At 44.2% G+C, this 12,069-nt stretch overlaps 1 protein-coding gene across 2 annotated transcripts in view; it reads right to left on the bottom strand.

Moving 5' to 3' along the window:
• Positions 1 to 823: 823 nt before the first annotated feature.
• The window catches only part of LOC308316336 (extracellular sulfatase Sulf-2-like), a 36,655-nt gene continuing 25,409 nt past the window's right edge, over positions 824 to 12,069 (bottom strand). For both annotated transcript variants that reach the window (XM_080764892.1, XM_080764893.1), the window contains 12 exons: positions 11,788 to 11,926; positions 10,684 to 10,939; positions 8,640 to 8,835; positions 8,026 to 8,122; positions 7,784 to 7,878; positions 7,550 to 7,612; positions 5,757 to 5,926; positions 4,754 to 4,896; positions 3,801 to 3,909; positions 3,658 to 3,706; positions 3,513 to 3,569; positions 824 to 1,213 (listed from right to left, as the gene is read on the bottom strand). In XM_080764892.1, coding sequence (XP_080621018.1) covers positions 1,177 to 1,213; positions 3,513 to 3,569; positions 3,658 to 3,706; positions 3,801 to 3,909; positions 4,754 to 4,896; positions 5,757 to 5,926; positions 7,550 to 7,612; positions 7,784 to 7,878; positions 8,026 to 8,122; positions 8,640 to 8,835; positions 10,684 to 10,939; positions 11,788 to 11,926 — 1,411 coding nt within the window. In that variant the 3' untranslated portion in view covers positions 824 to 1,176. The remainder of the gene's footprint in view (positions 1,214 to 3,512; positions 3,570 to 3,657; positions 3,707 to 3,800; positions 3,910 to 4,753; positions 4,897 to 5,756; positions 5,927 to 7,549; positions 7,613 to 7,783; positions 7,879 to 8,025; positions 8,123 to 8,639; positions 8,836 to 10,683; positions 10,940 to 11,787; positions 11,927 to 12,069) is intronic.

The following is a 12,069-nucleotide window of genomic DNA, read 5'->3' as shown; positions in this document are numbered from 1 at the left end:
GTTGTCATAGTAACAGTGTTTTTGTCATACATAAAACACTGTAGTATCATTGTCAGTAAAGGAGCCGTTTACAGTTAGTTTGAGAAACAACACTTACATCACAGCAACGGAGGAAGTGACGCCACGATGTCTGTTCCTCTTTAGTAACAATAAGAGCTTTTACAAAGATTAGATACACACTAACTTTAAACAGTATGGCCTCTGGTAGTGGAGAGGAGAGATGAGGAGAGAAGAGAAACGAGGAGAGGAGTAGAGTAGAGTGGAGTAGAGTGGAGTGGAGTGGAGTGGAGTGGAGTGAGGTGGAGTCAGGTGGAGTGGAGTGGAGTGAGGTTGAGTGGAGTGGAGTGGAGTGAGGTGGAGTGGAGAGTGGAGTCAGGTGGAGTGGAGTTATGTGGAATGGAGTGGAGTAGTGAGGTGGAGTAGAGTGAGGTGGAGTGGAGTAGAGTGAGGTGGAGTGGAGTAGAGTGAGGTGGAGTGGAGTCAGGTGGAGTGGAGTCAGGTGGAGTAGAGTTATGTGGAATGGAGTGGAGTAGTGAGGTGGAGTAGAGTGAGGTGGAGTGGAGTAGAGTGAGGTGGAGTGGAGTAGAGTGAGGTGGAGTGGAGTAGAGTGAGGTGGAGTGGAGTAGAGTGAGGTGGAGTGGAGTAGAGTGAGGTGGAGTGGAGTCAGGTGGAGTGGAGAGGAGTAGAGTGAGGTGGAGTGGAGTAGAGTGAGGTGGAGTGGAGTAGAGTGAGGTGGAGTGGAGTAGAGTGAGGTGGAGTGGAGTCAGGTGGAGTGGAGAGGAGTAGAGTGAGGTGGAGTGGAGTCAGGTGGAGTGGAGTAGAGTGAGGTGGAGTGGAGTAGAGTGAGGTGGAGTGGAGTAGAGTGAGGTGGAGTGGAGTCAGGTGGAGTGGAGAGGAGTAGAGTGAGGTGGAGTGGAGTAGAGTGAGGTGGAGTGGAGTCAGGTGGAGTGGAGAGGAGGCTGTGTCTTCATCATAATCATCATCATGGTCTTCCTCCTCAGAGGGGGCGTGGCATAATGATGATAGGAGGAGGAGTCATGTCCCTGAGCAGCAGGGTGGGTGGAGCTAATGTCACAAAACAAAGACAAATCTGGTTGGCTGCCTGAAGACATGGGAGCGTGAGCGCCCTGGCGATGGTTGCCTATAGCGTCACAGTCTGGGGCGGAGTCAGGCCATCTAACCTTCCCAGCCATCCCAGATCTGACCTCTGGACCTGGACACACACACACACACACACACACACACACACGGTTAACACTAACAGTTAAAAATGTACACCAGTCTTTACTGGATTGTGTGTGTGTGCGTGCTATAGAGCGCCGCAGTCCCTCCCCCTTTCAGAAAAACGAGTGGCCCAGGAAATGAAAACCCCATGCATTCTCCCATCGGCACTTCTAATATAATTTATTTAAAGACGGTTACGTCGCGGACAAAGCCAACTCGGATCGTGACAAATCATGACAATGAACACAATGTTTTGGGCCGATCAAATAATTTATAAGACGAAAAACAAAACAAATAGTGTTGTCTCCTGACTTTCTTTTCTTCTTTCTAATGATTTGATCGGCCCAAAATATTGTGTTCCTTGTCATGACTTGTCACAATACTAGACCAGTTTTCTGAAAAAGCTATGTTTCTGTCAGTCGTTCTTCGATTTTACAAAAATAGCAGACCTACAAGCTCGTAGCGCGCCACTCGGTGGCGCGCTATGAGCTTGTAGATCTGCTACAAGATCAGCTTTTTCAATAGCTAAAGCATAACATAATGCTAACACCAAAAGGGGTTCCCGCCCAAAATGGGTAACTCATTTGAAATGTTCTTAGTCTTTCAAACCTAACATGGAGGTAGTTACAGTCAATTCAGCTTGGTATTATATATCGCTCCTCCTTGAAGGTACACATTTCTATCTGAATGATCTCAGTTTTCATGACGTTTAATCCTTGGCTACCAAACTAGATCAATTTATCAGAAATGTTATCAGTTCGTACACATTAATTATGAATCCTCCCCGTGTGCACACAGGGTCCCACAAGGTCCTGTGCTTGGACCAATACTAATCATCTATAAACTACTGTATGCTTCCTTCAGGACTGTATAACTGCATAACTGTTAATCTCTCAGTTCCAGAAGGTGGTATAAACCTTTCCTGTCAGTTTCTCATAGCTTCATTTGATTGGCTCGGCAGCGTATTTCAAATGGAAACGAACAACACCTTCATATAGTATGTGTTTCTGGCATGATCAGGAAAGTCTATTATTCAGTAGCCTCGGAAACCCAGACGTTTTTATTTCCAGAAAAGTCTGGGTCTGAGTCCACTTCAATTCGGCATAGAGTAGCGCAAACATTGCTCACTCTCTGCTGATTTCTGATCGTCTGCACCTTTGTCAAATTGACATACACGCGCACACATGTACACACACACGCTCCTCTCTCTCTCAGTCGCTCTAATTAATCAGTCTCATGTCGCGCAGCTGTGTCTAGATTCTGCCGGCGGATCTGGCCGGGAGCTGCCTATGCCATAGAAAGCATAGGTGGATCCCAGGCTAATTATTCAGTGAAGCCAGAATAAACTAACCTGACGCTGCCAGATGGGGGCGGTATTGGGTAACCATGTTCCCCAACACAGCTTCCATCTGGGATCTCTCAGGGATATGTGCGAAACCGGATGTGACGCTATATAGACACGTCAATATGATTGGTTGTGTTTGCACGCCCACACGGTGATGGACAGACGGTCCCATCCAATCATCTGCCAAGTATCTTGAAAAAAAGGAACAGCCCCGTCATCGAATTTGCTTCCGAGATCCCAGATCCCAATAAGCTGTGAAACAAATTTGTGTAGCAAGCTTCTTGGATCTGGCAGCGTCAGGTTAAGAATAAACCAGCCAGTTAACTAAACTTCAAGCACATCTTAAAAGGATCCCTGGCTAATAAGACAAATATGCCTTAAAACATTATATTTGCCCTCTACAACTAAAATAGAAGAAATAAAAACACCTTAAATATTTTATTTCTTTCATGAATTAAATAATCTTTCACTCAATAGGAACTGCTCCTGTCGCAAGATGATGATGTCATTGTGTCCATGTGTGGTCTAGCCCTATGGAATGCATTATGTTATTAAAAACACCTTAATACTTCCTAAGGGTAATATGAGCATCAATGCAATATTTAAAAAATACTTTTTATTAGCACGGGCATTCCATATATTCCATAGGCCTGGCTCACACAGCCGTTCCTATCGAGTGAAAGATTCTCTATTTATGAAAGAAATAAAATGATTAAGGTGTTTTAATTTGAGTTATAGAGTATAATGTTTTAAGGCATATTTGTTTTATTAGCCATGGATCCTTTTAATGACATATAGTGCAATGAATTAAGCATCTGGAACTGAACTCAAGACAAAATACATGACAAAGACAACGAGACAGGAGAAAGAATACGCGCGCGCGCGCGCACACACACACACACACACACACACACACACACACACAGGAGGAAGGATGACTCACAGGTTTCTAGATGATGAAGTCTTCTTCGCTCGCAGCCACTTCCTCTTTTCAGACAGCCTGATACACAAACACACACTGTTACACACTGCGTGCGTGCGTGTGTGTGTGTGTGTGTGTGTGTGTGTGTGTGTGTGCGTGCGTGTACCTGTAGTCTTCATAGCTGTCTTGTTTCTGTCCTCCTGGAGTGTCCCGACCTATAAATGTATTCAGAACCGTTACTAAACAAACAAAAAAATACATCTCATTTAACCACTTTAAACCAGGCTTCAGAATGTGTGTGTGTGTCACCTGTGTGGTTGTTACACTGCCTCTGTCCTCTGCAGCCTCTCAGCTCCATCAGCTGAACATGAAGCTGATTTAAAACCAAACGATCCAAAGAGCTGACCGCATTCAACAGCTACACACACACACACACACACACACACACACACACACACACACACACACACACACACACACACACACACACACACACACACACACACACACACACACACACACACACACACACACACACACACACACACACACACACACACACACACACACACACACACACACACACGGAAACCGTTATAAAAGCCTAAAATTATAGGAGCCATGTATAGGATGCGACCCCGTTTTGTCCCCCACAAAGGAAAGAAAAAAAACATAACAATACACACAACATTGTGAAATTATTAACCCATTCTGGGCGGGCACCCATTTTGGTGTTAGCACTATGTTATGCTTTAGCTATTGAAAAATAGCAGATCTACAAGCTCATAGCGCGCCACCGAGTGGCGCGCTACGAGCTTGTAGGTCTGCTATTTTTTTTAAATCGAAGAACAACTGACATTTTTTTTAATCTGATCTCAGGTCAGAATTGGTTAATCAGACCAGTGTGTGTCCAGTGGAAACCTCATATGAATCTGATCTCAGGTCAGAATGGGTTAACAGACTTTCCTCAAAATGTTTTGCAAAGAACAAAAAGATGTATTTATTTTTCAGATCGTTGATTGCATAATTATCATGAAATGTAAACCTCCAATTGGCAATATAGACAATACAAGATAAGTAGATACAGTACATATTGAATGTAGACAGAGAAAGCAAAATAAATAAAAAAGGATGAGTGAAAATCTAGCAAAAATATTGTTACTGTTGTGTGAGTGTGTGTGCGTGTGTGTGTGTGTGTGTGTGTGTGTGTGTGTGTGTGTGTGTGTGTGTGTGTGTGTGTGTGCGTGCGTGTGTGTGCGTACCTGATACGGGTCAGAGTTCAGGTCAAAGTATTCCAGGAAGCCCGTAGCGAACTCACAGAACAGGAAGTTGTGTGTGTCGTTGATGGTTCTCAGGCACCAGTATGTGTTGTTGTTGGCGCTGGTGCATGCACAGAATGAACCCACTGAGAGAGAGAGAGACAGACAGACAGACAGACAGACAGACAGACAGACAGACAGACAGACAGACAGACAGACAGACAGACAGACAGACAGACAGACAGACAGGCAGAGACAGACAGACAGACAGACAGACGCATACAAAAGACAAAGGGAGAGAGAGGGAGTTGCAAGAAGTTAATTGGTACATTTGACATCAATTAAGCTCATGCATCAGAATGAACACACTGAGACAGACACACACACACACACACATTATTGATATCAATTTAAAAAAAGCACTAGGACGTCTCTGTACACGTCCACTGGAACCAACGGTTGGATTAGATATGACGTTTGTACACATCCTACGGTCTGAATGTGTTTAATGTACTCTCTCACAGCACCAATACTGGCCAGTGAGGTCGGGTTTAAACTGTGTTCTATCCCAGTAGCCTGGTTTCCAGCCCATAGATAGACCCATAGCCCACTCCACTGAGTATAGGCTCTCAGAGTCTGATAATCAGGCCACTATCCTATAGTTTAACCCATTTTGGGGGCGGGAACCCCTTTTGATGTTAGCATTATGTTATGCTTTAGCTATTGAAAAATAGCAGATCTACAAGCTCATAGCGCGGCATGAGCACAAGCTCATAACGACTGACATAGAAACATAGCTTTTTCAGAAAACTGTCAGAATGTAGACGACATTTTTAGAATCTGATCTCAGGTCAAAATGGGTCAAGTTTTTGTTTTAGGCAGGGCTAAAATCACTGGTCAAAGTGGCTTCAAAATGGGTTAAGTACACACAAATGGGTCACGTGACCTTGTTTGGATCATCATAACCAAAAATGGGAGGGAGAGCTGTATTATAATTATAACATACATGTCCAGTAGGGGGCGGTGTTCCAGTGCTGGTTGTCGTGTGTGAAGCAGGTGAGTCCCGGCATGCTGCAGGTGTCGTTGTTCTTCATCCTCTTCATCAGCTTCCTCACCTTCTTACGCTTCTTCTGTTCCTTCAGCAGCCACACCTTCTTGTCCCGCACGTCCCCCTTCCTGCACACGCACGCCCACACACACACACACACACACAGGCACGCACTCCATTAGTTGAGTTAAGCTGTGCTCATACAACAGGATAATCGCGGTGATTCCTCGCCCCCAGCCTGATCGGGAGCGATTATCTGGCGAGATTATCCTGGTGTAGAGCTAGCGGTTATTACGTAATACGCATGTTTGATATTCATTGGAATGATTTACGTCACTGCTGTCCCGCGGTGGGAGTGAAACAAGTGAACCCATTCTGACCTGAGATCAGATTCTATAAATGTCTGTCTACATCCTGACAGTTTACTGAAAAAGCCATGTTTCTATGTCAGTCGTTCTTCGATTTTTCAAAAATAGCAGACCTGCAAGCTCATAGCTCATGCTCTGCTATTTTTCAATAGCTAAAGCATAACATAATGCTAACACCAAAAGGGGTTCCCGCCCAAAATGGGTTAAGTGTTTGCCGATGTGTGGCAAAGGACACTGACCGACTGTCTGTTCAACGTGTTGCTTGCAACGCCGTTGCGATGCCTAATTTATACTTAGCAGAGTGCCAAAAAATAGCCGATCTACAAATCTTGTGAGCTTGTAGATTGGCAGCAAAGCATAAAATGTCTTGTCTTATAGTTCTATCGGATCTTTTATTGGCTCTCCACTAGCCCTGCCCTCCATAACATTTATGTCTAGTTTATAATTATCAGTACAGTATATTTTTTAGCTATAGTTTTTAGTCATCATAGCTTAGTTTTTATTTAGTCCTTGTCAGTGGAAAAAAGGTAGCCGACAAACATGTTTTTGCCAAAGTTTAAGTCTGCCAAATTAACACTGTTCCCAGACAAATCAGAACCATTCACCCATTTCCACCACAATCTGTATGAAATTGAACACATCACAAGGTGCAGTGTTTGCGTTGCCCATTTTGGGCCGGAACCCCTTTTGGAGTTAGTATTATGTTATGCTTTAGCTATTGAAAAATAGCAGATCTACAGCAGATCTACAAGCTACAAGACCTAAAATAGCAGACCTCGCAGCGCGCCACCGAGTGGCGCGCTGCGAGGTCTGCTATTTTATGTCTGCTATTTTTGAAAAATCGAACGACTGACATAGAAACATAGCTTTTTCAGAATCTGATCTCAGGTCAATACAAATCCAATCATGATAAAATCCTGTAGTGTGTTATGCGCCACTATTTGAAAACATTTTAGTTGTGTGCATGCATGAGAAACTTCAATCGTGCAGCACATCATACACCTGCTGCTGTGCTCACACACACCTTTTACGTCTCATCTCAGGCAATATGTATTATTAGATATGTTTTAGTTGTTTTGCTGATTGATCTCCTTTGCCTGATCTCCTCCTACCCACCCTCTCCTTCCCCCCCCCCCCACCCTCTCCTTCTTCCCTCTTACTTCTACAAATAACGATACGACGGGAACGAACGACGCACAAAAATGAATTTCACCCCATTTCTGTAAACTTGTGATGTGGAAAAAAATAACTGATCCTGAACCAGATTTACAAATAATGGTTTTAAAATTCTAGTGTGAGCCTGCAGCTTTAGACCAGCAGGCTAATCAGTTGATGAACAGAGAGGTTAATGTATTATTATGTGTACATAATATGTTTACTCACCTAAACGGGTGCCCGCTCCCTCCTCTGTAGTGCAATTTGTTCTTCATTTTAGACTTGTTATACCTGTTATTCACGCACCCACACCCACACACACACACACACACACACACACACACACACACACACACACACACACACACACACAGTTAGCATTTCATTCCAGTATATAATGGTCTTATGATAATAGAAAGCATGCGCGGTGCGTGTGTGCGTGCATATGGTTGTGTGTCTTACAGGTATTTGTTGCAGTCACACTCCAAGGGGCGGACCCTCTTCAGATGGCCTCTGACCTCTCTCAAGTTCTTTATCTTTGTCTGCAGAGTCTCGATCTGATTGGACGACAGGCATTGTCAGTCAGTCAAACGGTCAGCTAATCAACATTACTGTCTAAACTAAGTACTGCACCCCATTAACATGCGGACAGCTGCGGACAGAGTGAGTGAGTGAGTGAGTTTAGTTAGTTATCTAGTTGTCACCTCATGGTCTATGTGCAGTTTGTGGTCTTTCCAGGCTTGTACAGACCGATAGAGTCCTGTGTCACATTTCACCGTTTCGTTAGCTAGGATGAAACACCTGGAAAGCAACACACACACACACACACACACACACACACACACACACACACACACGGTCACTAGCCACCGACTGTAGTCAAGGTTAAGCAGAACATCACTCACGTCCCACGCCACTGTTCAATGTGTTTAAGCTGCTATCGCCAGACAGCTGATACTTCAGTACCAAATGCCCAACGATATTGTTGAACGATATATGAACTGCAATTCATGGGCAACTTCACTCCACACTGGCAGATACAAAGCTACAGCCTACCAAGCCAGCCTTGACATAAAAAGCAACACTCGTTTGTAGCAGCTATAAAATCTTAGGCTGGAAACCAGCCTTCTACAGTATGACACCAAGGAGCTCGTTGATCAACAGCTACTCAGGCACAGGTAGGATGCGTCACTTTTTAGCGTTGTATCTTTGTCGTGTGAACACAGCATTACACTACACTTAAAGTTACACGTAAAGTTGTGATTTGACCAATAAAGTCAAAGTTGATAAACAAACACACACACACACACACACACACCTGTGTGTGACTTTGATGGAGTTGGGTGGACTGACAACAGGGACTCCGCCCATTCCACTGAAGTTGTCCTCAGTCTCCTCTTTCATTGGCTGGCCCCAGGCCCCTCCCACCAGGCTGTGGTTTCCAGGGTAACTGGTTGTCACGGATACAGAACGGCTGAAGCGATTCCTGGAGTAACTTTTTAGGGCTTTGAACTCTGAAATGCACACGCACACACACACACGCACACACACACACACACACACGCGCGCAAACACACACACACACACACACACACACATCACTGAAATGTTTCATTTAGGCTCTGGCCTGACAGCGTGTCGCGTGTTCGAGTCCCATTCATGATGACCTTAGCTGCATGTCTCCCCCTGTCTCTCTCTCTCTCTCTCTCTTTCCTGTCTATCTTCACTTGTATCTATAAATAAAAGGCAGAAAAGTCTAAAACAAATCTGGTGCCACCAACAAAAACGTATTTCCACTCCAGACCGGATCAGAAAACCGAAAATGTTATTGATCCCAGGCTAGTGGCCACTACAAGGGTTACTGTTTTTCAGCCTGAAGACCTGATATTCATATTTCATATTGTATGAAAGTTGTGTTGCAGATCACCCTTTTTCATAGATGGCTTCCTACAGCACTGTGATGTTGGATTCATGTGGATTCAATGTATTTCCAGACATTCAACCACTTTAAATCCTCAATACTTGGTAAACTTAACCGCTGGCTCTGTCTGTACTTGGTCTGCTCTGTTTTCCCTCTGCTATTTTCATATCTACAAGCTCACAATGCCGTGAGCTTGCAGATCTGCTATTTTTTGTCTAAAGTTCACCTCAGTATAAGGATGATAGCATAGGGTTTATTGAAAATAATAATAGTAATAAAATAAAATAAATCCTAAGGCACAAAGATTCTCTGCAGTAACTCTGAGGTCCTCAGACCCCCTGTTGAAGATCCCAGCACTAGAGAAATCACTTCCCCATATCATCCACTAGAGGTCAGTGTTAGAAGGACAAGGAATGTCTAAAGCAGGGTTTCTCAACCTGTGGGTTGGGACCCCCAGGGGGTCTGTAGTAAACTAAATGTAATGCCTCGACTAAATGTTAATGCCTCAACTCCTACAATTAAGTAAGTACCGGTAAGTAAGTAAAGTTTAAGTTTTCAACAGTCCTTTGAAAATGTCCACAGAATCCACAGTTCTTAGGTGGAGTGGGAGCTCATTCCATAGCCTAGGGGCAAAACCTGCAAAGTGCTCAAATATGATTATTTTGGGGGGTCTCCAGTTCAAAATATGATTATTTTAGGCGGTATCCAGTTAAAATAGGATTATTTTGGGGGGTCTGAAAAGGTTGAGAACCACTGGCCTAAAGGACAGGAGAGCATGGAAAATAAATAATGGTCAAATTTAATATAATATTAACCCATTACCACATTTTGACCTGAGATCAGATTCTAAAAATGTCTTCTACATCCTGACAGTTTTCTGAAAAAGCTATGTTTCTATGTCAGTCGTTCTGACAGCCTACAAACTTGTATGAGTTTGTAGATTGTAGGGTTAAGTTAGTGTCAGGTTTTATGTCCAGTGTATGTACTTCTGTTATCCTATGTTATTCACCGAGTAAAGTCAAGTTTATGTGAACTTCTTGTCCTGCCTTTGTTTGATTTTTCTGCACTTGGGTCCTAACACCTGCAAACCGTGCCCACAGGCCTCCTATTTATCATGATCATTAGTGAGGACCAATTATATGAAGATAGGTTGAAAAGTGGTGAAGTGGTCCTTTAACTCCAATCTTTGCTCGGGGTCTATGGAACAAAAATATTTTGAGATGGGGGGGGTCAAAGACATTTTGGGGCTCCTTGACATGAGACAGCAACATGGGTTTATCAGAAAACTGACATTTAGAAAACATTTGTAGAGTCAGCCTCACATCTTAATGGTCAACAAAAATTACGTGTTGTGGTGTGTGTGTGTGTGTGTATGTGTGCGTGTGCATGTGTGTGTGTGTGTGTGTATGTGTGCGTGTGCATGTGTGTGTGTCAGACATACTCTTCTTGGACAATATAGATTTCTTGCTGAAGGGACGCATCCCCGGAGGTCGAAGGTTAAAGGGTGGAAGGTCACAGTCACAGCCCTCTGCCCTTCGCTGGTACAGCTGAGACTTTATGCTGATTGGACGCTGGCGGCTGACCACGCCCCTCTTCGGGCTGAACACGCCCCTCTTGGAGGACTTGGCCCCTCCCCCTTCGTTCTTACACTTGGAGAGACGCATCTTCCCCGAAGAGTCTTCTACACACTGCCACTTCTGCGCACACGCACAACACACACACACACACACACACTTTACAATGTAGGCATTTAGCAGATGCTCTTACGGTAAGCACGGTAAACACATACACATCAAGTGCAGAGAGACAAGCGTAGTGCAGAAACTAGGAGACCAGGTAAACAATGAATCCAGCATCTGTCTAAAATAACCTGCTATAAATAACACTTTTAACATTGTGGTGAAGACAAAAATAGAAAAATAACCACCTCAGCTCATCTGCTGAAAAAGACTTAAGGGAGGTGCTGGAGCCACAAAGGTATAGTATAAGAAAAAATAAAGGGAAGCTCCGCACACTCAGATCTGCGCATAATCAGATTTATTAGCAAGCTTTCGGTCTACTGACCTTCTTCAGGCATCATTGTGGTGAAGAAAAATCAAGCCCAAGTAACAAAAACATCATAACTACTGTAGGTTAAGTGCTAAATAGTGTATAGTATTTGTGTTGTTGTGTACCTGTCCAGTCTGTTGACAGGGCGTATAAGCGTACCTGTCCAGTCTGTTGACAGGGCGTATAAGCGTACCTGTCCAGTCTGTTGACAGGGCGTATAAGCGTACCTGTCCAGTCTGTTGACAGGGCGTATAAGCGTACCAGTCCAGTCTGTTGACAGGGCGTATAAGCGTACCTGTCCAGTCTGTTGACAGGGCGTATAAGCGTACCTGTCCAGTCTGTTGACAGGGTGTATAGTGTGGTAACATTGCGTACCTGTCCAGTCTGTTGACAGGGCGTATAGTGTGTGGTAACAATTGTGTACCTGTCCAGGTTGTTGACAGGGCGTATAGTGTGTTGACAGTGCGTACCTGTCCAGTCTGTTGACAGTGCGTACCTGTCCAGTCTGTTGACAGGGCGTCTGGTACTCTGCTTGTTGACACAGGTCTTTAACTCGTTGGTGTTTGGGCAGGAAGTTCTCCTCCTGGGTTACTTCCTTCCCCGCTGCTTCACGGTGGAGCTGGTGGAGCAACTTCCTGTCAATCAACCAATCACAGGTTTGAACATAAAGCTGTGGTTCAGATCACAGCGCTGCATCAGCGGTGGGATGATTGATTGATTGATAGATTTTGTTTGGTGACACAAAAAAAAACCCACTTTCCGACATACAGGCAATGTA

Source organism: Protomyctophum bolini (assembly GCF_963924005.1).
Source record: "Protomyctophum bolini genome assembly, chromosome: 5".
NCBI lineage: Eukaryota > Metazoa > Chordata > Actinopteri > Myctophiformes > Myctophidae > Protomyctophum > Protomyctophum bolini.
The sequence above is the reverse complement of the archived record's forward strand: the minus strand, read 5'-3'. Positions and strand labels throughout refer to the sequence as shown.